A 27,734-nucleotide genomic window follows, 5' to 3' on the forward strand; every position below is an offset into this window, starting at 1 on the left:
CCTAGTCAGTGATGCCCACATCCTGTGGAAAAAAAAAATATTGCCCAGTACAATACTTTTTTAAAAAAAGCACAATGCTGGAAATCGGGTCAGGCAGCATTTCTGAAGAGCAAGAAACAGTAAATAGTTCAGACTTCCATCAGACTTTTAACACATTGGTTAATTTCATAAGATCATATGAAGTAGGAGCAGGTGTAGGCCACTTGGCCCCTCAAGCCTGCTCTGCCACTCAGTAGGATCATAGCTGATCTGATTGTGGCTTTAACTTCACTCTCCTGCCTGAAACCCCCGCCCCCCCAATAACCCTTGACTGTCTATTAAAAATTTGTCTAGCACATCCTTTTTTACCCTCATGAATGAAAAAAAAAAATCACCGACCCAGGGGTAGAGAATTCCTAAGGCTTAATATCACTCAGAGAAGAAATTAAATGGGCGACCCATCTTTAAACTCTGCCTGCTAGATCTAGATTTCCCCACAAGGGGAGACATCATCTCAGTATCTACTCTGTCAGGACCCCTCAGAATCTTCTATGTTTCAATAAGCTTACCTCTCATTCTTCTAAACTCCAGTGTGTACAGGCCCACCTGTTCAGTCTTTCCTCATAAGACAACCTCTTCATCTCAAGAATCAACCTAGTGAACCTTCTCCGAGCTGCTTCCAACAAACATATATCCCATCTTAACTAAGGAGAACAAAACTGTACACAACACTTTAGGTACAGTCTCACCAATGCCCTCTAGAGTTGTAGCAAGACTTCCCTACTTTATTCCATTCCCCTTGCAATAAAGGCCACCATTCCATTTGCCTTCCTAATTACTTGTGTCTGTACGCTAACTTTTTGCAATTTGTGGGCACTCAGATTCCTCTGTACAGCAGCAGTGTGTAGTTCTTTTCCATTTAAGTAATGTTCTGTTTTTCTATTCTTCCCAGCAAAGTGGACAATACCATATTGTCCCACGTTATACTCTATCAAATTTTAGCCCACTCACTTAACCTTTCCAGGTCTTTTTGCAGACTCTTGGTATCCTCCCTCAAAACCTGCTTTCCTACCTTTTGTATTGTCAGCAAATTTGGCTACGTTGCACTTAATCCACCATCCAAGTCATCATTATAGGTTGTAAATAGTTGAAGCTCCAGCACTGAACGCTGTGGTGTTCTGCTGTTACGTTGGTGGCACCTTTTTCAAGAAGTAAATATTGATTGGGCCTTGGAGCTAGATCTTCCATAATGGTCACAGAAAACAGTACAGTACAGCGTAACCGCCACCATCTTCCCAAATAGTCCTACCAACAGTTGGTGGAGTCGAGAGCCATGTCCCTCACAGGATGGGGTATCTGTGTGCAGAAGAACTGGGTTCAGGGTAAGTCAACAGTACAGTACTCCGTCAGGCATATCAATTAATTATTTAGAAATAAAGGCAGTTCGGCCAGCTGAAAAAAAACCCTCCTGGCTAAGTACAGGGCAGTTCAGTATGTGTGCAATACTGTGCTATTACAGTGGTTTTGACTCTGTCACTTTCTTCTGCATGTGTTGTCTTTCTGTTCTTTTATGTGCTTTCTACCTGTTTTTCATTCTTACCTTTTCAGATACACGCCCTCTTCTTTTTCTCCTCAATTCCAGTATTGAATATTGCAAGTAAAAAATGTTCAGCATTCATCTAATTTTACTCCTATCTCATCTGGTATTACTGGACAAAATTTCAGCTAAACAATAAACTGTCCTTAAAAAAAAAAAATCAGTCCCCTTTTGTGAATTCAAACAAGGAGGCTTGACCCTGTCTCTGGAGTAAGCTAGCGTTATTTATAGTACTGGTTTCAATGAGATTTGCTTTGCCCAATTACCAGATAGGTGTAGAAAATATGTACTTGCACTGAAGGTAAAATACTATTCTGTACAAAAAAATGACTTGGATAAAATTATGATAAAATCTTATGCACCCTTGGTTTTAGTTTTATCAGATAAAATTTATGCTTATGTTTTAGGATTTTCCGATTCCAAATGAGGAGAAAATAAAACATCTGCTCAGTCAAAATGCCTGGACATCACAGAAGAATGCATTAGCATCTTTATGTCCAAGAATTGCTACCAAATCAGATACAGGAAGGGTAGGACTGGCCAACCTAGGCAATACCTGCTACATGAACAGTGTCATCCAGGCCCTTTTCATGGCTTCTGAGTAGGTATCTGAAGCATCTAAAGTACTAGTAATCTCTAACTGTGAATGTTATTTCTATTGATGACCATTTATATTGTTTTGCTATATAACTTTCATATATTATGGGATTTGTATGAGAAATTTGAATCTTAGGCGATATGGGTTTTTTAAACTTCCTGTCCTTCAATAGGTTCCTCAGTAGCCACTCATTGCCTTTCAACACCTTCAGCTTGGAAGGTGAAATGATCTGGGGCATGAACTACACTTCAAATCTATCCAGTTGCAGAATTACTGTTAATCAAAGGGATATATGTTTTCAGTGAGGCAGATCATTTTCTGGATCCTTTTCTACTACAGCTAGGCAACATCTACCAAATGGTTCAGAAAAACACTACGAAGTGTGCCGGCAGTGGTGGTTAGTGAGTTTTAGTTACAGCTAGCTTTGGGACTTGAGCTTCTTTTTGTCTGGATTGAATACAGCTGCAAGTCTCTTTGTGTACTTTTGGACTCAGTTGGACTTAGGCAAGGCTGGAAATGGATGATGGAACTTCAAGCTTGCAAATGATTGGCTGCTTTATCCTGAAACAGTGACCACAGAGGGGGAAGGAACAAGTGGTGAGGATCTAGAGTTTGTGGTGGGGACTGAAGACTATGATTTTGGTCTTTCTGATATTAAACTGGAGCAACTAGTGCATCCAAGACTGGATACTGACCAGTATTTTGAAATGTAGGCTTAGTTATGTGTCATGATTGTATTTGTAGAACCTTTGGTGATGCCAAGTGGTAGCATGTTGGTGAGGAAGTGAATGGGCAAAAACAATTTTGGAGCATTCCATAAAGAATGGGTGAGAAGAGAAGTCATTACTTTGGCTATGATTGGATAGGGTGGAACAAAGCTGGACAAAAGAGGCATTGCAGCAGAATGGTCTGAGATAACTGGTCAGAGTAGGAGGGAAGATTGTACATCATGATCAGTTACAAATCATTTGTGACTTTGGTAGGGCTACGTCACTGTTGTGGCAGGGGTAGAATCCTGTTTGGAGAGATTCAAACATTGTTGCAAGGAAGATGAACAAAGACTAGAGAGGTGCCAACATGTGCACAAATTTCCAAGAGGATGGGAAGATTGGAAATAGTTTGTAAGGACGGAGATTTGGGGTGGGGTTTTGAGAAATGGATTTATGGTGATGGTTTTAAAAGAGAGAGAGAATTATTTATAACGTCAGCAAGTATCGAAGGCAGAAAGGAAAGTTAAATAGTCAGCAGTTTATTGGGAATGGGGTTAAGAGAGCAGGAGGTGGGTCTCGGGGAGGACATGAGGGGCAATGAGAGAAAATAATTTAGGTTTAAGACTAGGATGGTGTGAATTTCCAGGCGGGAGAGGTTAAAGGAGGGTGATGAAATCAGGAGAGAGGGCAAGGTGAGTTGAGATGGAAATTGAAAACACTGAAGATGAGATGTCATTCAGCGTATTGGATAAAGGAGAAGAGGCAGGAGGATATCTTTGGGTGGGGCTTGGATGACTATAAGAATTAAGATTTTAAAAGAAAAGGGAGAGCAGTGGGCCAAGGGGAGGAGTTTGAAGAATGTGAAGGTGCCGGGGGAGCAATCAAGGTGTGATTTTGGTGATAAATGGTTATAGCACAGAAGGAAGCCATTTGGCTCATCATGTCTGTACTGGCTCTCTGCAGGAACAGTTTACCACTTCCCTGCCTTTTTCCTCTAACCCTGCAATTTTTCCTCTTCAGATAATGATCCAACTCTTTTGGGCTATGAGTTTTAGATCCTAATCACATTAAAGTGCATCCTCATGTCGCTGTTGATTTTTTTGCTAATCAGCTTGAATCAATGCCCTCTGATTCTCATCTATCAAATCACCTCTCGATCTTCCCTCTTCCAAGGAGGATGATCCCAGTTTTTTTTTCAATCTCGCCACATACCTGCAGTTCCTCATCCCTGGAACCGTTCTTGTGAATCTTTTCTGCACCCTCTCTCATGCCTTCATATCTTTCCTAAAGTGTGCTGTGCAGAACTGGATCTAATGCTCCAGTTGAGGCTGAACCAGTGCTTTATACAAGTTTATCATAACTTCCAATTTCTTGCCCCTAACCGTCTTCTCTTTACCATGGATGTCCAATCTCTTTGCACCTCCATCCCTTACCAGGATGGACTGAGGGCTTTCCACTGTTGAACGCCACTTGGAGGAAGTGTCAAGGGTGGCAAGGGTGCAGAATGTATTCTGGGTGGGGGACTTCAATGTCCATCACCAGGAGCGGCTTGATAGCGCCACTACAGACCGAGCTGGCTGAGACCTAAAGGACATAGCTGCTATAATGGGTTTGCTGCAGCTGGTGAGGGGAAAAACCTATTTCACCTCATCTTCACCAACCTGCCTGTCATAGATGCACCTGTCATGAAAGTATTAGTAGGAGTAACCACAGCACAGTCGGTGTGGAGGCAAAGTCCCATCTTCACATTGAGGATAACCTTTCATCATGTTGTGTGGCACTGCTACCGTGCAAATGGAATAGATTTGGAATAGATCTAGCAACTCAAGACTGGGCAACCATGAGGTGCTGTGGGCCATCAGCAGCAGCAGAATTGTACTCAATCACAATCTCTAATCTCACGGCCTGGCATATCCCCACTCTACCATTAACGCCAAGTCATGGATCTGGTTGTATGTGCAGGAGGGCATGCTAGGAGCAACACCAAGCATACCTAAAAATGAGGTGCCAACCTGGTGAAGCTACAAACAGGACTACTTGCATGCCTAGCAGCATGTGATAGACAGAGCTAAGCTATTCCACAACCAATGGATCAGGTATAATCTCTGTAGTCCTGTCACATCCAGTTGTGAATGTTGATGGACAATTAAACAACTCACTGGAGGAAGAGACTCCACAAATATCCCTATCCTCAATGATGGGGGAGCCCAGCACATCAGTGCAAATGATAAGGCTGATGCATTTGCAACAATCTTCAGCCAGAAGTGCTGAGTGCATGATCCATTTCTGCCTCTTCCGGAAGTCCCAGCATCGCATCTGCCAATCTTCAGCCAATGCGATGCACTCCACGTAATATCAAGAAATGGCTGAAGGCAGTGGACATTGCAAACGCTATGGCCCCTGACAATCTGACAATAGCACTGAAAACTTGTGCTCCAGAACTTGCCGAGCCTCTAGCCAAGCTGTTCCAATACAGCTACAACAGTGGCATTTATCCGACAATATATAAAATTGCCCAGGTATGCCCTGTACACAAAAAGCAGGACAAATCAAACCTGGCCAGCCACTGCCCTAACAGTCTACTTAATCATCAGCAGTGATGGAAGGTGTCGTCGACAGTTCTATCACATGACACTGAGCAATAACCTGCTCACTGAATCTCAGTTTAGGTTCTGCTAGGGTCACTCAGTTCTTGAGCTCATTACAGTCTTGATTCCAACATGGACAAAAGAGATGAACTCCAGGGATGAGGTGAGAGTGACTACCTCTCTGTTGGTGGAGTCATATCTAGTACGAAGGAAGATGGTTGTGGTTGTTGGAGGTCAATCATCTCAGTTCCAGGGCATCATTTGCAGGAGTTCCTCAGGGTAGTGTCCTAGGCCCAACCATCTTCAGCTCCTTCATCAATGACCTTTCTTCCATCATAAGGTCAGTTTACTGATAGTACAATCATCAGTGAACCATGTTCAGCACCATATGCGGCAACCCAAAAACTGAGGCAGTCCATGTCCAAATGCAGCGAGACCTGGACAATATCCGGACTTGGACTGGCAAGTGGCAAGTAATATTTGTGCTAAACAAATGCCAAGCAATGACCATCTCCAAAACGAGAGAATCTAACCATTGCCCCATGACATTCAATGGCATTACCATTGTCGAATCGCCCACCATCGACACCTTGGGGATTGTCATTGACCAGAAACTGAATTGGACTAGCCATATAAATACTGTGTGGCTACAAGAACTGGTCAGAGACTAGGAATCCTGTGGTAAGTAACTCACCTCTTGACACCCCAAAGCCTGTCCACCATCTACAAGGCACAAGTCAGGAGAGCGATGGAATACAATCCAAATTGCCTGGATGAGTGCAGCTCCAGCAACACTTGAAGCTTCACAACATCTAGAACAAAGCAGTCCATTTGATTGGCACCCATTCACAAACATTCACTTTCTCTACCACCAATGCACAGTGGCAACAGTGTGTACCATCTACAAGATGCACTTCAGGAATTCACCAAGGCTTCTTAGACAGCACCTTCCAAAGCACCATGATCGCTACCATCTAGAAGGGCAAGGGCAGCAGACATATGGGAACACCACGATCTGCGGGTTCCCCTCCAAGCCACTCACCATCCTGACTTGGAAATGTACATCACTAATCCTTCACTATCACTGGGTCAAAATCCTGGAACTCCACCCCCCTCCCCAACAGCTATGCCATATGGACTGCAGTAGTTCAAGAAAGCAGCTCACTACCACCTTCTCAAAGGCAATTAGGGATGGGCAATAAATGCAGCGACACCCATATCCCATGAATGAAGTTATTTTTAAAAATCCTTCCTTGAAAGGAGGTTCAACCAGTTTCCAACAACCACCATCACTCTCCACTTGGCTGAACTTGTTCTCTCATTGAACAATTTCTCCTAGGTAAAAGGTGTTTCTATGGAACATAAGAACATTGGCTTACTCCTGCCCCTAAGTCCTTTCAGCCCTTCAAGCCTGCTGTGCCATTTGTTAAGCTCATGGCTGATCTGATGTGGTCTTAATTAGACTTTTCTGAATTGCCCCCATAAACCCTTGACTCCCTTGGCTATCAAAAATCTACCTAACACAGCCTTGAATAAATTCAATGACCCCAACCTCCACTGCTTTCTGGGGAAGAGAATTCCACAGATTAATGACCCTCTGAGAAAAAAAATTCACCTCATCTCTGTTTTAAAAGGGAGAACTGTGCCCCCCAGTTCTCATCTCCCCAACAAGTGGAAACATCTTCCCAGTATCAGCCCTATCAAATTCCCCCAGGATCGTGTATGTTTCAGTAGGATCATCTCTCATCCTTCTGAACTCCATGAGTATTGGACCATCATGCTCAACCTTTCATAGGATAAGCCCTTCATCCCAGGAATGTGTTGGGTGAATCTTCTCTGAATTGCTAATGCAAATGGGTACCTTCAAGAATCCTAGCTATGCCTGCCTTTTTGTAGTCTGTCGAACATTTCTTGTTCCCACCTGATGAAAAGTCACAGACTTGAAATGTTAACTGATTTGCACTTCAGATTCTGCCTAACCTGCTATTTATTTCCAGCACAGTCTTTTTTTAATCATAATTTCCTTGCTTTTGTACTCTAGGCACCTATTTATAAAGCACAGGATCCCACGATTTATTAGCTGTGCTCTCAACCTTCAATGATTTGTGTACGTATATCCCAAGCTCCCTCTGTTCCTGCACCCCTGTTAGAATTGTACCCATTATTTTAAATTGCCTCTCCCTGTTCTTCCTATGGAATTGAATCACATCAGACTTTTCTGCATTAAATTTTATCTGCACCTTGCCTGCCCATTCCTCCACCCTCTTTGTCTTTTTGAAGTTTAACATCCTCCTGGCAGTTCACAACATTTGCAAGTTTTGTGCCATCTGCACATTTTGAAATTGTGCCCTGTACACTAAGTTCTAGGCTATAAATATATATTAGGAAGAGCAAGGGTCCTAACGCTGACACCTGGGGAACTCCGCTATAAACCCTCCAGTCCAAAAACCAACCATTTACTACTGTTTTCAGTCATTCAGCCAATTTTGTATCCATGTTGCCATGTTCCTTTTATTCCATGAGTTCTAATTTTGCTCACAAGTCTTTTGTGTGGCACTTTATCAAATGCCTTTGGAAGTCCAGGCACACCACATAAACTACACTACCCTTGTCCATCCTCTTCATTACTGCATCATAAATTCCAGCAAGCTAGCTAATCACAATTTGCCCTTAACAAATCCATGCTGGCTTTCTGTAATTAACCTGCATTTGCCCGATTGATTCTTAATTCTGTCCTGAATTATTTTTTCTAATAGCTTTCCCACCACTGAAATTACAACTGGCCTGTAGTTGCTGGGCTTATTCTTGCACCCTTTTTTGAACAAGGATGTAACATTTGCAGTTCTCCAATCCTCTGGTACCACCTCTGTATCTAAGGAAGATTGGAAGATTATGGGCAGTGTCTCAGCCATTTCCACCCTTACTTCCGTCGTATCGTTGCATGCAGCTCATTCAGTCCTGGTGACTCGCCAGCCTATCTGATACCTCTATCAATTTGTAACCCATCAAGTGTCTCGACTACTTCCTGTTTCAACATGTCTTGGGCAGCATCTTCCTTGGTAAAGACAAATGCAAAGTAATCATTTAGCACTTTAGCCATGCCTCTGCCTTCATGCGTAAATCCCATTTTAGGTCCTTAATTGGCCCCAGTGCTTTTTACTACCTTTTTACTATGTATATGCCTATAGAAAACCTTTTAATTCCCTTTTATTTTAGCTGGCAACCTCCTCTTCTACTTACTCTTTGCTTCTCTTATTTGTTTTTTCACCTCCCTGCTGTAGATGTCAGTGTATAAATTGACATTTGAAGCCTCCAAAATTCATCCCAAAAGTGAGGGTTGGCTTTTATGCTAAGTATTAAATTGAGCTGCTGGTGTGTGGAGTTGCCATTTTCAAATGTGAACAAAACATAACAACATTAATTCATATAAATTAATGTGGCATACTTTACTGAATAAATTAATTGTACAAAGGTGCCTTTAGTGCCAATGAGAGCATTTTAGAATCATCAAATTCATCTTCTTTGGAGCCTGTTGCTCGGAGTTAATCAAATTCATTCTGAGTCACTTCAGCTATGGCATGATTGTAAGGATCCCGGATATGGTGCCATTGGTTTCAGAATCATCCCTCCACAGAAATTCATCTTCCTCTCCACCCATTGAATTGGATATTCCATATTTTTGTATGATTTGGTGACAGTGTGCACACTAAACATCCAACAATCGATGACAAAACCACACAAAACGTCAAGTGGGGGAGTGTGCATATTTCCAGTCTTATTTTTTTCTCAATCAGCCTTCCACCTGTTCCACCACTCGGACTGAATATAATCCTTTGAATGGCTTGTTGAGACACATAAAGGCCGAATTATGGTTGTCAGACTCCTAGCATAACTGCAACATGGGTGTTATTTTTTAACAGGCACTTCTTGATCTCATCAGTTATATCAGATCTGAACATGTTCCACTAATAAGCTGCATTCTTTACGTAGGTCATTGGGGCACCTATTCCACACATTATCAATCCATAATTTCACTCCATCCCCCATCAATCCAACTGTTGTAACAGACGAGCACTAAAACTCCTGCATGGAGTTTGATTTTTGGCATAGTTTTACAATTGAAAGTTACCATCAGCTTTGATCTTGTTCCATTGGCCATGTAGGTTAGCATCACTGTGAATGTTGTCTTCTCATGCCCTGTGAATTTCCCCAGAACTGTTTTTGAACCTTTCCATTCCACACGTTGGCTGCTGGGCATATCAAAACTCATGGACATTTCATCCATGCCAATGATACATAATGGGCACTTGTGTTTTTGCCGCTGTCTGATAATGAAGTGCTAGAAACTGGGTAATTTTGGCTTCAAGATCTTTTGGTAGTCTCTGAGCAATCTTGGTGTTCTGACATTTTCTGGTCTTAGACGTTTTCGTTCCAGTAAAGTGGTCACACCAACCAGTTGTTGCTCTGCTCTGAAATCTTTGCTGGATTCAGCGTTTGATTTGGCCCACTTAAGTGTGTGTATATACACATTTCATGTCTGGTGATGATGAAATATTCTGACGATTTTTAAGACCCATTCTGATATGTGCTTCTCAAGATCAGGGTAGTGGCTGGTCCCTGTTCTCGTGGCATCATTTGGTCTTGGGCAGCCTCTTCAGGGCAGGTTCCTTCCTGTTCCATCCCACCACCACTTTTTCATTAACACCAAATTTCCTCACTGCAGTGCAGTTATTTGATGAGCTGGCAAATGTTACAAATTTTGGCTTGAAACCAGCTTCATACTTTTGTTGGAAGACTAATTTTCTCTTTGTCGTTCACCAAGCAAAGTCAGCCCTGTGTGGGTGTGTCTTAAATTTTCATGTGTTTTCTATGTAACACAGTCCAAATTGCCTGTTCCCTTGTGCCCAGTTACAAGGTAAGTAAAATGTGCATTTGTGGGACAAGAAATTGAGGCTGACTGCTAATGCAAGTATAGCATGCCGTAGTTGAAAAGGGGGATTGATTTATATGGCTGGTAAATGCAAAAACATTCATTTTTGCGACCAGAAAAATGGGACTGTCTTATGCCGGGTCAACTTGTATGCAGTGATCTATACGTTGAGCACAATCCTCAATTGTATTATCCATCTGACATCTGTCACATGCACCCTTTTTCTGCTTTATCTTGCATTCTATCTCTTGCATCACCCAAGAGCACTGGATTTGTTTACTGTACCATCTTTTTAAAGGCAGATCATTATTTACTTGGAATTTTGCCAATTTTTGACTCATCATTTTCTGGGCCAGATTTGTTCTCACCCTATTGAAGTTAGCCCTCTCTCTATTAATTATTCCAACTCTGGATTGTTCTTTGTCCTTTTCCATAGCCCTCCTAACTCTTTTGATGCAATGATCAATGTCCCTGTAGTGGCAATTGATCCACTTGTCCCAGCTGATCACCAAGAGCCAGGTCCAGCAATTCCTCTTTCCTAGTTGAGCTAGAAACATACCGATGTAGTTAATTTTCCTGAACTCACTCTATCATCTCTTTTTTTTCCTCTCTTTGCACTTTACACTTTAACTAAAGTTAATTAAAGTTATTCATTGTACCATATATTTTTTGTACTCTGTGTAATTTCCTTGTAAATTTGTTCCTCTACATCTTTTCCACTAGTTGGTAGCCTATAGGCTACACCAAGCTACACCTCTGTTGCTTCTTAGATTTAACCAAATAGGTTCTGTGCTTGACCACTCTCTCCAGCACTGCAATCTTTTCCTTAATCACTGCAGTGTTCTCCTTAATCAATATTGCTACCCTTCCTCCTGGGTTTCCTGAACACATTGTACCCAAGAATGTTTAACACCCAGTGTTGCCCTTCTTTGAGCTGGGTCTCCATTATTGTAACAACATCATATTCCTACATAGCTATCAGCACTTGCAACTCACCAACTTTATTTACCACATTGTGCAGATTCACATACATACACAGTAACCCTAACTTAAATTTTATTACATTCCCTCTTACTCTAACCCCACCTAACACCTTTCCATTTCCTACTCTAGTGCTATCTGTCTCTCCCAATTCTCTGTACCTTGGTGTTCCTCTCTAATATTACCCGTTGGTTTCCATGCCACGTTGGTTAACGCTCTCACCAATAGCACTGGCAAATCTCCCTGCAAGGAAATTTGCTCCCTGCTTTGTTCAGGTGCAACCCACTCTCCTTCCACCTCTTCCAGAACTGGTCTGAATGTCAGAGGAATCCAAAGCCCTCTCTCCTGCACCAACTCTTCAGTTATGGATTTATTTTCTCTATCCTCTATATTTATTTGCACATAGTACTGAGCGCAATCCAGTGATTACTACCTTTTGAGGTCCTACTTGCTAGTTTCCTTCCTAATTCCTTAAACCCTGACTGCAGGACCACATCCCTCTTTCTACCTAAGTCATTAGTACCAATGTGGACCACAGCTGGATGTTCACTGCGCATCCCCCTTCCCCTCCTGTAGTGCTCTGCAGCCGCTAAGTGACATTCCTGACATAGGTTGTCTCCTTGGTGCCTGCCAATCATAAGAACCATACTGTAAATGTGCCAGTTTGACAGGAATGGTGGTAGAAAGCATCTACTACAGGTGGGGAAGCTTCACTTATGGCCAAAGAACACATGACCCAAGTATCTGTCAGTGCAATAACCCACAATAACACTGGGTGACAAGGACTTTGTTCATGACTGGACAACCTGTGAAGAAGAGTGGGAATTGTTCACTTGCTGGTAGTCCAAGCAGAAAGTGGTTGTTGGGACAAGCAGGGTGAGAAGGTAAGGTGAGATACACCCTCAGTATAGAGGTAGCAACAGATGGCATTACAGGCATTTTGGACAACGTGGTGAAGCTCAGAAGGTAGCTATGGGATTATTGAAGTGGGATTCAAGCTTGGAACAGCAGTTGGAGAGCAGAAAGCAGAGGTGTAATTGATTGGAGTAGGGATTTAGGGGGTGCAGAGTAACTGCAGGGAGCAAAGAAGGATATCTTGATTAAAAGGAGAGAAAAATCTAGAGAGGAAGGGAAAAATGGAGCTGAAGGTAATGGACTCGGGTTTGGAGCGGCAGCCAAAATGTATGGATAACTGAACACTATATTCAGTTTATGTAGACACTGGTGGTGTGTTACAGATCACCCTGAGTCTGATTGCTGTGGCAACATGCACTTTACATGTGTGTTGTCGTTTTGAGCTATGGATGGTGATGGTAGGGCCTCCAACTTTTTTCATCACATGGCTTACCAGGAATTTCTCCACCTCTTACTGTCTGCCATTGGTGTGTATGGAAGGAATTAGACGTTGATAATCAGTCTATTTGGCCATGCCATGAAGGCTATCAAGCGCTGTGGTGGGACTTGAACCCAGAACTTCTGATTCAGTGGCAGGAACGCCACCCACTGTGTCCCAAGACCTCCATAGAGATTTTTAAATGAAAATGGGTGCCCTACTAAGGCATTGTGTAAAGAAAATTGAGACTTTTTAGAAAGATATGATTATTGTGCTATGTAAATTCAAGTCTTTAAATAGCTATAGAAGACTTAAAAGTGTGACTTGTGAAAGAGAAAATTTCGGCAACCATTTCCTAAATGCATATTTTTGAGAAACCAGAAAACAGATTGTATAATGTTAACATTTCACATTGTTAACTGTTGCCTATTCTCCTGACCATTTTTTGCGGTTTAGCTGCTACCATGTCAGATGCCACTTTGCAATTGAAAAGATCAATTTCAGGCTCTTGTCTAACCAGCCCACCTGAACCTAAGAACCCATACTGCATGTTGGTGCAGCACAGGGATTTTTTTAAATGAAATGTATTATTTTGCCCCAGGTGCAACAATTCTTGACAATAATATAGCTGTATTCTGCAATATTGCTCTATTTTGTATAGGGCTGTTCACTCATCAACTTTCTTGTAAATTGTCTAAAACTTGCCAGTTCTTAATAAATGTTTTGTCAACAAAAACATAATCAAATCAGTTAATAAAAGAAGCACCATTATTGATGCTGCAAAGATGACTTAAATAGATAAATACACCAAGAAAACAGCAAAGAAATAAATGCTGAAAAAATAGGTAAATGTTCAAAGAATTGGATTGTTATCCAGCTTGCCAGATCTGGAAAATAATTCAGCCCAGGCTAACTAATAATTAAACTTTTGAGTTCCAGAGATGTCATTTTGCTTTACTTGGTTCTGAGACTCTATTTTAAGTTAATTTTCATTCTATTTTTAATTTCCATTTTAATTTCTATTGAAAAATATAGACTCTCTAAATAAGACAGTTTAGGAACTCTGCTGATCTGGCTCATGCACCAATATCTTGTCCCATCAGCATCCTCATATTGATCTTTTAAACAAAGTTTTTGTGCCCCTTTCTAGCTTCAGGCATGCTGTAATGCTACTGAAGGAGAGTGATTCACAATCATTAATGATGAAACTTCAATGGCTGTTTGCTTTTCTGGAACATAGTCAGGTATGGAATTTACTTTGCATAAACTTAAAGTCTCCTGTTCTTTAAGTTCAACACTATAGTTTATGTAGTATCCCGATCAAAAAGGCACTGTGTGCTACATAGCGTATTCAGAATGTTATGAACTCTAATAGGAACTGGGATTCATAGTTCATATTGTTTAACAACAATGTTTTAAGTTGTGCAGAGAGGGAGCACACTTTGATTTTATTGGGAACAAAATATACCTAAGGATGAAGCTGACGAATGGGAAAAGAAATGGACATACGATTGGTAATGTTCTTCTTTGGTTGAGATGCATTAGAATACGCTCTCAAATTGTGACATCATAATGATTTTTATGCCTTACAGTCAATAGCTAACACTGCCATTAGGCATTTAGATTTACATTCCATCTAGTATATAGCCTAACTTTTTCTTCCACCAAATACTTAGATACTTATGCTGGGTGAAAATGGGACTGCTGAAACTGAAGCAGTATTAGTTAGAGGTACATAAAATAATGAAATGTATTGAAAATGTACATTCAGGAAATGACTTCAAAATAAGTCATGATATCACAGGTTCAAAGCAGTGAAAAGTAAATGTGAATTGATGTCATGAGGCTCTTCATGCAACATTGTAAGAATGGTCTTTTATGTACGTTAAGAAAATCCTGGAATAGTTTAAGGATCAGTTGGATGCTGTGAGAAAATTCTTCCTCATTTTTGTTTATTTGAGGGAATTTTGTGGGACAGATTTTTTTTCAGTTTATGAAATGGTATTGTACAAGTTTCACAAATGAATTGTTCAAATTTTAAGTATTGTTGTAGGGACCACCTAATCTCGGCTGTCTTGGATTTGCCCTCGAGGGATACGTAGTGGAATTATGTACAAATTGTTGGCACTTGACCCTCTCTCTGCCTGTATATTTTTTTTCGTTCTACATTGTTTAGGGAGTTGCTAACGGCCTACATTATTCAGAGGGTGATTCAATGAAAATTAGCAAGGGAGTTTAAATTGTTTCCTCCATTGCAAACAGATTCTGACTTTGAAAAGGCTAATTTCTCAATATCATGCAGCTTTTTTGTGTTCCTCTCTTACTAGAAGGACACATTTAAGCATTTGAATCAAAATCAAGTATTGTATTTTACCAGTTGACCTCATGTTGTATTGCATTTGGGTATCCAGGAGTGACGGCACTTTTCAGATCAAGCAAAGATACTGGGTTAACTGGGAAAGAAGGAAGGAACGGAGGAGTGAAAATGAGGCAAAGGAGGTTTGCCTTAGTGGGCTGGGTACTTTAGTCCCAGGTTTTTGTGATTTTGGGGGTTGTGATATTGGGGGTGAGCAACAAATCTTGAACTGTATTAGTGGTTGCAAGTTTTCCCAGACTCTATATCAGTCTGGGTTCGGGGATGGACATGTTTGCTCATTAACTGTTTTCACCTTGAACAGGCAGGTGGGTTGCTAGCTGTGGCATTCTTTGGAAGAGGGAGAAGGGGAAAACCTCGTACCATTTTTTTTTCACCTAAAGAAAGTTGTTCCATCTGAATTGCAGCTAATCTGTCTTCAGCACTTTGCTGTTCTTTCTCTGGCTCCTGGAGCATTTTCATTTGCGTTTTCCAAGGATAGTGATTATTATTTATTAATTTTGCTCTTAGGTTCGTTTCTTTGATGTCTTCATATTCTTTGTTTTTTGTGATTTTGTATAAAGTTGGGAGTGCCACTTGCTGTTGTTGGGATTTCCTTGTTTATTCTGGTTGGAATGCTATCTTTAATTAATACTTTCTTCATATTCGTAGAAGTTTTTTTTTATCCATTAATTGTACTATGTGGTTTGCCATTTTTTCTTGGGTGGCTCTGTCACTGTCACATGACATGCTCTTGGTGCCACCTATAGGAGTAGTACTGGGACTGATGGATCACAGTGTTTTTAATATGCAATAAATTTTGGTACATCTTGGATATGTTGTTCTTCATACTTTGAAAACTATTTACTAATAGTACTCTTAATATTCTAAAGCTGATGACCAGGATGAATTTGTATGGGGAACTGAACAAATGAAGTAACAAAAAATTCTTATGGACAAAACATGATTACACATAATAGCTCTGCAAGTGTGCTGCAGTAAATACTAAACGAAGGCCATTATAGATGGTTTGCTAGCTTGCTCTCCATGCTCTCAGCAGTTATGCCACCGGGGCAGTGCCACGTATATACAAGATATGTCTCCATAAAGCTGGAAGGAAAACGGAAGCAGAGCAAGACTAATAAAAAGCTAGGTGTAAGTTGTCTACAGGAATGGCAGAAAGTCTGAAGAAGAGAAGCAAATAAACATTGTAAGAAATGAAGCTTGGGTTATAATGTGATTATTGGACACAGTGTCTGATTATATGATTTTATAGCGAATAATAGATATATTCAAAGGGTTAAAGATGACCTGGCATTTTGAGTGTGAAGATCTAAATCTCCTGATAAGATTATTGTAATTGTTCATAAACAACCATTATTTTATTTATTGTAGAAGGCAAAGCATTAATTGGGAAATAATCGCCGCTGTTATTGAGAAATAGGCAATTGATTCAACTTTCTGATTTGCACAATTTCCTAGATCTGCTTCCTAATCTAATATGACTGCTGAGCAAAATGTTTCTTCCTCATGTGTTCACCGTATATTTGGATAGGCCCTAATTGGGATCACCACAGAAACCGTGTTGCTTAAGGAGCTTTGACTTGTGACCTTTCCTCTTTCATGCAGTGTCTTTAGCCATAAAGCACTCCTCGGTTTTGCTTTCATTGATGGGTGTATTTCGTTGTTACTCTCCTACAACAGAGATTGTTTTTTCCCATTTTCTTCTGTTTCCTTGAACTTTTGGGTTTTTCTGTTCACCAGTGAAACTCCAATACCAAAGTTTTTCGTGTTTTTATTTGTACCAAGTGGTATTCTAACGAAATCAAATGTCTACATATATACCCATCGCCAATGTTCAGAGCATTTGTTTTGCAAGATCTTTCCAGCTGTTGATGGTTATCAATTGTGCATTTTTTGCCTTCTCAAGCGTAACTTCAAGGAACATGAATCTTTTATGAGCAATGCAAGATAAGAGGACTTGACACCTTTATCTGACATGACTTGCGTTTCAGAAATAACCCATTGAGAAAAAAATAAGAAAGGAACATTTATGATTTCAGTTCATGGCCCCACTTAAGCTGATTGCATTTTAAATGTCCATATGATACTATTTTGGCCGTAGCTATTTTTTTTTCTTTAAATCCTGACTCAATTATGAATCTGGTGGAATATTGCATACCTCCTGGTTCCATGTTTTGCTTCCTACGTGTCACACCACAGGATTGATTTTGAGAGACTCAGATCTTTTTCTAAACCCATGAGCACCTTCACTGACTATTAACATGTGTTGCCCCTTGCCTAAATCCTCCTTGTATTTTCCTTATGGAGATGAATAATGACATTTATTCCAGGAACAAACTGAGTCAATATATGGGGTGCATAGACAGTCAGTTGCTAAATCAGTGAAGAGAATGGCTGCAAAGTGCCTCAGTTGAAATTTATTGACCACCATTATTTCTGCTTTCTCTTTTAAAAGTCAACTTACTGCTCACAATGTTATACACATTGAAAATACCAGATACTGCTGTTGGGGCAGTAAGAGGATTTGATCCTCAGGATATGCTGTTTTATAGCCTGTAACTATTAGAAATTGCTTTATAAAGGGAAATGCTCTCTGAGTAACTGGTTGTTTTAAGTGTGAATGCCATCTTTGGTTATTGCCAAGAAAGAACAGTTATGAGGGCATTTTTGATCTGTTACTATAGTTTTAAAAATATCCTCCTGCCATTTAGGTCCAATATTATGAGGGTGGCTTCCGGGTGCTAGACAAAAGCGGGAAGTCATGTGAGTGGATTAGAATCTGCAATTCTCAACTCAATTATATAGATTAATGATGTGTCCCCAGTCTGTATAGTAGGTGTGATGCACACCTGCTTTGTGTGACTGCAGCTGTGAATAAAGAGAGTGCATAAATGGAAATTAGAGGTGTTTGAGATGAATGACAGACATAAAGCATATAGATTCAATGTCCCGTTGCTGGGTGCAGTCAGGAGCAGGAAGGACATACTTTTCTCCAGCAATTGTAGTAAGAAACATGCTCTCACCAAGAAGCTGAAGAGGAAAGCAGCAGATGCTTTGTGTCAGGTCTTGGATGCAATTTAAGAAGTAGTTAAATGGCCTAAGCTAGTCAAGAAAAGTGTTTATATTTACTGATTGGGTTAAATCCTGTGCTTTAAGATCTCTGTCTTCTGGCTGGTCCCCACTCTTATCTTGCTAAATGTGCTTCTTCATAACATTTCTCAGGCCTTAAGTGAATTTCAGCACTATCTAACTTTTAATTTCTATGCAATTCATTGCCACCCCATTTGTCTTGAACTTTGATAGTCTTAAGGTTGGAAAATGCTGTATCCATGCAAGCATGTTCTGACAAATATTTGCCAGAGGGAACTGAGATACCAGCTGCAATAAAGTGATCTTGTATTCAGATGGGACAATGGCAGGTTTAAATACCCACCTGAATCATCCTGTCGACTGTCTAGATGGCACAAGTTAGGAGTGTGATGGATTACTGTCCACTTACCTAGATGAGTGTGGCCCTAATGAACTCAAGAAGCTCAACACCATCCAGGACAAAGCAGCCCACTTGATTGTCACCCCATCCACCACTTTAAACATTCACTCCCTTTACCACAGTGGCAGCAGTCTGTACAATCTACAAGATGCACCGCAGCAACTTGCCAAGACTCCTTCAACCTCTATCATTTAGAAGGACAAGGGCAACAGATGGTTGGGAGCCCCTCACACCTAATTTGGAACTATCACCATTCCTTCACTATCACTGGGTCAGTCCCAAACAGCTACAACACATGAACTACAGCAGTTCAAGAGGTGGATCATCATCTTCTGAGGGCAATTAGGGATGGGCAACAAATGCTGGCCGTGCCAGCCCCACACTCATCACGTGAAAAAAAGAATTTAAGAAAACCTGTGCATCCTGCTTGTTTCCCTGGCCAGCTTCTTGAGCCCTGCATTATACAAATTAAATTCTGAGCCAAGTTGAACATTAAAGACAATTTGCAAACTTCTCATTAACATCCCTTAACATTGTTCATTATGCCAATAAGCACCTTTCTTCCTGCAATTATTAAATCCCTGACTCCAAGTAGGTTTCTCTCTGGTGTCCAAATGTGTCTCTGTTAAACCCAGAAATGGGCGCATTAGAGCTGTTCCCACTCTTTAATAAAAATCCAAATTTTAACACCCAACTACTCTGAACTCAGTTGCTACTGGGAGTTAAAATTCCTCCCTTAGATTTTCATGAACCTTTTGTACCAATTATGCTTGTAGCACCATTACTGCCATGAACGGGTTTTACAAAAGTAATCACCCTATCTGTTTTATTGATTATAGTAAGGCATTTGATAAGGTGAAACCTGAAGAACTGATGTGCATGTTAAGAGCCTCTTGACCTTGATGGCAACGATCTTAGTGATCACAAAATCGCTTAGATCATTCTTAACTTTTATGGCTGCTGTTCGTTCCCAATAAAGATTTGTTAAGAGGGGTCAGGCAGGGGTGTGTATTCTTCTCAGATTTATTCAGTTTGTATAATGAAATGGTATCTGTTCTAAGGATCCCTGCTTACGTACCATAAAGCTGCACAGCAGTAAGCACAATTTCTCTTCATTTTTGTCTATCACTTATTTATTCTTAGATACAAAGCTAACGTTTCCTGTTGCAATGGGGAAAGGGAGTAGAGGAAGCCATCTTGAGATCAGGTTACAGGCTTCCCTATAAACCCAGGAATATCACAAACAGTAGTTGCAGTTTGGTCATGTATGCATTTGGGAGATGTAGAGAGCAGGAGATAGAACTGGCCAGGCTTGTACCTTAAGCAGAGAAAATGTTGACTCTTGTTCACCATGCAAATCACAGGTGGGAGCCCATGCTCAGATTGAAGACAGAGTTCTGAGGTTTTGAAGGAGGCTGGAAGATTTGCCTAGCTTAGAGCCAGAGGAAGAAGTCCACATTGTAACTCACACAGTAAAGAGTGAGTTCTGAGATTAGGGGTTACCTAGTTTGGAAAGTAATTGGGAAACAGTGCATTGGAAGCTGGGAGCAACTTGTGAACTACTTGCGATAAGAACCCCAATTCTTTGAAGAGTGGGATGAAAGTTCAAATTTCTCTTTTAAAGGTTACCGATCTCTTTGGGGATTGTAACATTATTGAGACTCCAGTTCACGACTTTATCATATCCAGTGTTCAGTTTCCTAGATTTTTTTCTGATGGCTTCCTTGGTTCCATCCTCCACAAGCTGCAACTTCTTTAGGGTACAAGGGATCATTTTCAGATCTCTCCAGGTCTGTGCCTCCCCTTGCCTTTATGATTTTCCTCATTTGTTTTCCCAAGGACTGACTCCTCCTCTAAACAACTCATTGCTCCTTGTATCTCATGTCTGATGATCTTTTTCTTTAGGGTGCTTTGCTGAACATGAAAATTCAGCAGCAGGCCAGTAAAAATCGGTATTAAGCTTTCCTAATGGCGGTGGAAAGCAAGTTCTCAGGCCTCTGCAATCATAGATTGGATTTGTTTCAGATAAAAGCCCACTGCTTCCCAGAATCACTCTTGAACAACATGCTTCTCTAGATAGAACTGGTTGCTCTTTGACAAGCTGGGGAATTCCTGCCTTTTGTGTTGAATATCTTCTACATCCAGAATTCATTTGGTTCAAAGGTTCTAAATTTAAAGGGGAAAATTTACCTAATGATGTCAGTGTCACCTATTTACTTGGCAATTGAGAAATTATTTAAAATCATTATCATTTTTAAGCAATGCCTTGCTAAATGCATGTTACAATTTGACTGAATGTTGGCCACTGCTAAAGTCAAAACGTGTTGCACCTGACCTGTAGCTCCTTGCATGAAACCATGTTGAAAGAGCATAAGAGATCTAAAAAAAGTAATCATATGGTATAATTAAACCTTATAGTTTAGGTTGATCTATCCTGGAAGTTTTGGCCTTGGTTTTGTTGAAACCTAATGCAAGTTTTTTTTCTATCAAATGGTGAATATTCTACCTCTTCACCACCCCATGCTTTTGTGATCCATATATATGTGGTTTGTCGGTGAAGAGGAAGAAAATTTGATTTCCTGTTCTTAGTATGGTCTTCCTTATTCTGTAATCATAGTTTATTCTCCACAGATGTAGTTCTTACTCTTCTACCTCTTTCTCCCACATTCTTTCTCCAATTTCTAATAATTTCTTTATTTAATTTTTAATTGTTTGATGTATAGTTATTTTTCACCTTGTAGGATTATTTGCATCAGGACAGTTATTGCAGGCCTTAACATGGAACAGCTCTCAAAACTTCTCTCCTTTCTATCAGATGCACCCTTATCCAAGTGTAGTATAAACTTCAAGGAAGATGGAAGGCTATCCGAAGCAGCTCATGTAACTTTTGAATTCTGTGGCTTTCTTGAGGAGTGATAATTTTTGAATTTCTAACTTTTCTATTTTACATTTGTAGAGACCAGCCATCTCCCCCAGTAGCTTTTTGAAAGCTTCATCTCCTCCGTGGTTTAACCCAGGAGCCCAACAGGACTGTTCAGAATACTTAAAATATCTGTTGGACAGGTTAGTTGGAGAGTTGCAATGCAAATTTAATTGGAGGTTTCTGTTGTTTAATTTTTCACCTGGCATATATCTGATATATTCTCATTGATCCATGATAACCATTTGGTCATTGACTTATCTGTTGTGGCGCAGAGGAGCTTGACTCTTCTGCTCGTAATGCAAGCTCCTCTGTAGTTCGCACTGCTGATTCCAATCCCAGTTTTCAGCTTGATACTTTATTATTCAGTTAAATTATTAACTAAAATACATATATTTAAAAAAAAACTCCTTGCACCTCATTCATTCACTCTGTCATTCATCCAGCACCTGGAATTTCTTATTCAAAGTTTTTCCCATCTGCAATCCTAGCTTTGAGCTTCTTTCTAGGCCTCGTTAAATATATAATCTGTAGGTATTGCAATGGCCCCCAAAATGTCGATACTGGTCATGACAGGTCCAGAACCAAGGCCTCAACATCCTAAGGCAAACCTTACCACTCTAGTTAGGAATGTGTACAAGACCATAGTATGGCCCCAACCCTGTTCCTCTCAGTTCTCTCAGATGCATCTTTGTCCTTCTCCCTTCCTCCACCATTGCCCTATTCTTGTATTCTGGATTGCTGTGTTATGCACCTTAGAGATAAGCAAACTTCAAAATAAGTTTTATTTTAAAATAATTGTACCTTTTTTATAGCTTTTTCAAAGTAATTTTATATGATTTGCATTTTTTGGCTTTACTCCAGTACTCCTCTCCCATTTCTTCTTTTAAAGCAGTACAGATCCTTCCCCCATTCACAGCCCAAGTCCACCTGCACACCTCCTTGCTGTTGTTCACTTTGGCTTGACTGCCAATTTGGCCCTTATCTGGAAAAAATGGCTGAATCAATACAGTTGTTTGGAAAGCCCTATGGCATTTTATAATCAGTCAGTCCTTGCTCAAATTCTGTGTAGCATCTTGCATTACAGTGGATCTCAGCTGTTGCCATTGAGCTTTCATGTACATTGTGCCATTCAAACTTTGAAATCATTATCTCTATGGCTTTTACTGCTGTCCAGATCTAATAGCCCCAGTCTGCCACCATCCACTTTACCACAAATTTCTATTTTTTTTCATTTGTTTCTTACTCACAGGTCTGTTCATGTGCCATTCCTTTGGCCCATCAAAATTGCTAAGAAAAATATTTGCTCTCATCTATCTTTTGTTCCTCCTTCTTGCCACCATCACAACTTGCTCCCATTCTCTTCCCCCTTATTCTCCTTCTATTCCTTCTCCTCCTACAGTTCATGTAAGCCATCTTCACCCAAGGAATAAAGTTCATCTTCCCTCCTTACCTGTAAAGCTGTGAGAGTTTGACTAACATTTTGAATTAATCATATAAACTAGCTTCATCTTGATTATACCACAGGATCTAGCTAAGGTCATGCCCTGTTAATTTAAAATAGGTTCAGAGCTCACTATAAAGACAAACTGGAAATGATATTGCTTCTACTACCACAAACACAAACTGCAGTGTACTACTGGCCTGTGTGGCGGAAAACATGTCTGATGTTACCTGGTGTGCGCGGGGGGTGGGGGGCGTGCGCACGGGGGTTGGGGTGGGGGGGCATGGGCATGCGAGTGCATGTGGTGGGGGTGTGTGGGTGGGTAGGGGGGGCATGGGCGTGTGAGTGGTGGGGGTGTGTGGGTGGGTGGGGGCATGGGCGTGCAAGTGTGTGTGGTGGGGTGTGTGTGTGGGCGTGGGGATTTGATGTGGGGGCACTTGTGGGGGTGTGGGGGGGGGTGTGTGTGTGGTGGTGGGGGTGCGTGCACGCATGCATGGTGGTGGTGGCTGCAGGGGTGTTGGTGGTGGGGGCCGCTGGGGTGTGTTAGTTAATGTGGGTAGGTAAGTGAGATGGTGAGAGGAAAAAATGAAATTCTGAGATAAATAATGTAAGAGGTGCAGTGAGCTAGTACAGTTTAAAAATTCAAGCAGACAGATGAAGCACATCAGTGTCATCAAGTTTCAAATTTCTTGTGTGATGAGCGAAGTGAGGTGGGTGTTTATTTATTAAAATAGGGAGCTCCTGTTCTTGGCTGAGAACTAGCTAAAGGAATAAATCAGTTTTGCTTATCGACCATAGAAAGCATTCACATCGTATTTGACCTTATTGAAAGAGTCCATTCTAAGCAGGTTTGCCACCTAGCTTGGATAACTTGGATTGAATGAGACCAGATATGGTTGTCCTTTCAACTTGTTACAGGTTTTGATCAGGGAATTAAATGTCCTGCTAGAGAAGCCGGTGTTGGGTGCAGGAGTATGTGGAGTTGAGGTGCATAACTGTTGATAGATACAGTTTATTGAATAATTACTGCACAGAAAAACCCTGGGTTTTCCTTGTATTTTCTCCTCACAAAAAGGTGCTCATCCAGGGATCCTTGCATCTTAGATGTTTTCATTTGGAAGGAAATATTCAAAGATGTTACTTTTATGCCGATAATCTGACCGGTTTGTCTTGGTGACTGGGTGGTATTTGTCAATTTGAAAGTATAGGTAATCCCAAATACCCTTTGATTCAACAGTGACATAATAAACCACCAGTAGTTTTCTGACGTTAACTAACTAGTTCTTTGAGAAATGTCTTTTGATGGTTGGCTTCTCTGAAAGAGGAAGAAATTTTTACCTGGACAGCTAATTGCATTGAGCATCTGCAGCGGAGTCTGAAAGAAGCAATTCAAACCAGGGTCTCAATGTTCCATCGCCAATAGACAGGAAATACAACTTCAACTTCTAAAGAACCTATTCTTGAACGTAGTTTGATTCCAAAAAAGAAAAGACAATTTAACAGTTTGAGTATAACCCTTCGGGACTAAATCAAGCATTTTAGTCAAGTTCAGTGAAATATTCTAATCGCAGGATGTTAATGGATTGAATTGCCTGCTGTTGCTTAATGGACAATAGGAAGACCTTAAAAGAACAAAAGACTGTGAAGACAGTGAAGATGTTGAAAAGACATGGGAAAAATCTACACAAAGAATGCTGAAGCTTTTGGGGGGAATAAAACATAGGGAAGATTCCAGAAGCAGGAAGGCTAAAATGAAAACCTGAAATTGTTGGATATGCACAGTAAGAAAAGAGTGGGGGCCAGCGGGGAAACAGAGCCAACGACATCAGTGCAACTTACCCTACCACACCCCAAAGGCCACCAGAAATATTTTGTGATTAAAAAGCCCGCACAAAATGTCAGATCTGTTCTGGAAAACTAGGAGCGGAATTTTCCATGCCTGCAGGTGTCAGGCATGATCGGTGGTGTGAGTAGACAATATGGAGCGATCAGTTTTACAATGGTGTGAAACCGGTTTGCTGTTGTCTGCTCAGCCTGTTGATGTCGGCCTGGGTTTCCTGCTGTTGGATGTTGGAAACCTCATTGTAATACATCAGCATATAATTATCAGGCCTGCCTGCCAGAGTTGTCGTCCATCCACGTCGGCGGGATAGCATGCCGACGTGTTTCACAACATGTTAAAAGGCATGCACTTGACGGCCTGCACTTTGAGGGGAACTTGGAGGTGAGTACACAGTACTCACAGCCAGGGTCACCTGTTGAACTTCAAGTTTGAGGGGCATTGCGGGGTTTTGGTTAAGGGCAGCCCAGCTGTTGAGGTGACTTGTGGCGGTGGGTTGTTGGGGGGCAGCCCAGCTGCTGAGGTGACCTGTTGGGGGAGGGGGAAGGGGCATGGGCAGCCCAGGCATTGAATGTAGCGCACAAACATTTGGCGTTCGAGGGTTTAGAATGGGCAAGGAAAGTGGCCACGCATTAGGGAAACGTGTATAAAGTGACATTTCCTCTGAAAATGTGAGAGTTCAAGTGCAGCTCCATTGATTTGATTGGAGTCAGGCTTCTAGCTTATCCGCCGATGCAAGCAATGCAGAGGCATCAAAGTGCCACCAAGTGCTCCAAAGATTTTCACAGCACCCCCCTCCCCCGCATAGACTGCAAAGTCATGAGCAGAACAGTTGGATGACTGCACACATTGTACAATCTCCTCGCTAAAGCTGGCCATGGAGCAGTCACTGCTGGAGGGGCTTACAATTCTTTGCAACGTTCGCATCCTGGTTTGGACCAGTCTCCTTCATGGTTCAAGCTAACAGTGCAGCCTTGCAGCGCATGGGAGAACGTCAGCACCTGAGCCAAAAGCACAGCAGTCCAAAGGGCAAAGCTGCCGCTAATCAGTCAGGTGGAGTTGGGGTGGAGGTGGTGGGGTCACAGATCCTTGGAGTCTTCCAGGGCCCACAGAAGCTGCAGGGATGGCTCCTCGGGGACCAGGGCTATCCGCAGAGGCCATCATTGATGACACCCATATGGTAACCTCAGGCTGCAACAGAGCAATGGTATAATGAGGCTCATGCTGCAACTCGCAACTTGGTGGAGCAGACCATCGGGATGCTGAAGGTGAGGTTTCAGTACCTGGACTGGTCTGGTGGAGCCCTGCAATACAGTCCACATGCATTGTCATCGTCTGCTGCGCCCTTTATAATCTGGCGCTCCAACGGGGAGATGAGCTGGCTGAAGAGGAGATGGAGGAGCTGCACATCTCTGATGTGGACGCCGCCAATAGGGATCAGCGTGAGGATGTCCTCAGAGGTGCCGATGAGGCCCTCTCACTGGCTAGACGAGGCAGGCACGCTTAGGAGACCCTCATAGCTGCTAGATTTGTGGAGGATGATGATGACAACATGTAGTGAGGCGACACTATAGTTCATCACATCTGTGAACGTCTGACTCCAGTCTGGCTTATGGCAGTATGAATACCCCCTGTGATAATGCTTCTGTCATGGAGACGCAGTGGAGGCCCTAATAGTCACTCGACTGCAGGAGGATGATGATGACATGCAGTTGAGGAGACTTCATAAATCTTCACATAGCCTCTGAGAATGAGAATGCCAGCCCCTCCTTTAAAAAATGCTGAGAACACACCAAGAGAATGAGAACACTCTGTGGTGCCTGTCCACTACATTCTGGCAGCAATAATGAGCCCCCGCCAAGGTGCAGGCTTCAGTAATGTTTCAAGGGTGTGTGAGGCCGGACCATTACTTTGGTCTGAAGGCCAACTATGGCATCAATGATGGAGTTCAGTCTGCGTAGCAGTGCAGGAGCGATGTCCTGGACCAAGGTCTCCGTGGCAGCCGCCATTCTGCCAGTGTTGACCTTGGTGCATTGGCATGCCAGTGCTATCACCTCAGACTGAAGGCGAACAGACTCCACCATTGCACCTTGCAATTTGAACAGTGTAGCGGATTGATGTTCCAGAGCCTGTCTTTGCAGTCCAGCAACTGTGACATGACCGAGTGCAGAAGCTCGTCTTCTGACTCTGACTCAGCAAAGTTCTGGCCTCCAGCAGTCCTCCGAGTGCTAGAAACCTGAGAAGTTGCTGCCTCCAACTGCTGTGGATCGGACGGTGCAATATACTCAGCAGATTGTGATCCCGGGACTATTCTAAAGTTAGGTCCCACCGAGGTGTGTGTCTCTGCACTGATGGAGGGTGTGGGTGAGCGCTGTGATGGGACTTCAGGGTGGGTGCTTCCAGATTCCTCTCCAGAGGTTTCTTCGGGGTTTGATTAGAAGCCCTGGGTCATGGACTCCATCTGCTGTTTGGCAGATGTACATGTGGAAGCAAGGAGAGATAATTAGTGCATGGCAGTGGCCTGTGAAACAGGACACATCACTTTCAGCATGGTTGTCTGATGGATGTTTCACTGCTGGACCTTCACTTGGTAGAGCACCGCCAGCCTCAGTCAGTACAGGACCGGTCCAGATCCTCACGTGTCAGTTGGATGGCTCTGTTTTCAAAGTCCGTGAGGACCTTGATTTCGGGCATTCTGCCACCAGTCTGTAACCTCTCCCTCTTGTGTGCCAGCTTGTCCTGCATGAATAGAGATGGAGAAAGTGTAAGCAGGATCCCTGGCACGCCAGATGATAAGCATGCCTGGCCTGTGTGGGTGGTGAATGCTCCCATGGACAGGATCAGGGGAATTAATAATGGAAAATAAGTAGAAAGCAGATGAATTGAACAGGTATTTTGCTGTCAGTTCAAGGGACATAACCATTTCTCTCTCACGCATGCTTTCCCC

General features: G+C 41.9%; 1 protein-coding gene across 1 annotated transcript in view; it reads left to right on the plus strand.

Moving 5' to 3' along the window:
- Positions 1-27,734, plus strand: part of LOC121283898 (ubiquitin carboxyl-terminal hydrolase 35-like) — a 107,320-nt gene that overhangs the window by 54,282 nt on the left and 25,304 nt on the right. Inside the window, exons 8-10 of the mRNA XM_041198701.1 lie at positions 1,984-2,177; positions 13,867-13,960; positions 21,540-21,646. Coding sequence (XP_041054635.1) covers positions 1,984-2,177; positions 13,867-13,960; positions 21,540-21,646 — 395 coding nt within the window. The remainder of the gene's footprint in view (positions 1-1,983; positions 2,178-13,866; positions 13,961-21,539; positions 21,647-27,734) is intronic.

The sequence above is a fragment of the Carcharodon carcharias genome, chromosome 11, assembly GCF_017639515.1.
Source record: "Carcharodon carcharias isolate sCarCar2 chromosome 11, sCarCar2.pri, whole genome shotgun sequence".
Lineage (NCBI taxonomy): Eukaryota > Metazoa > Chordata > Chondrichthyes > Lamniformes > Lamnidae > Carcharodon > Carcharodon carcharias.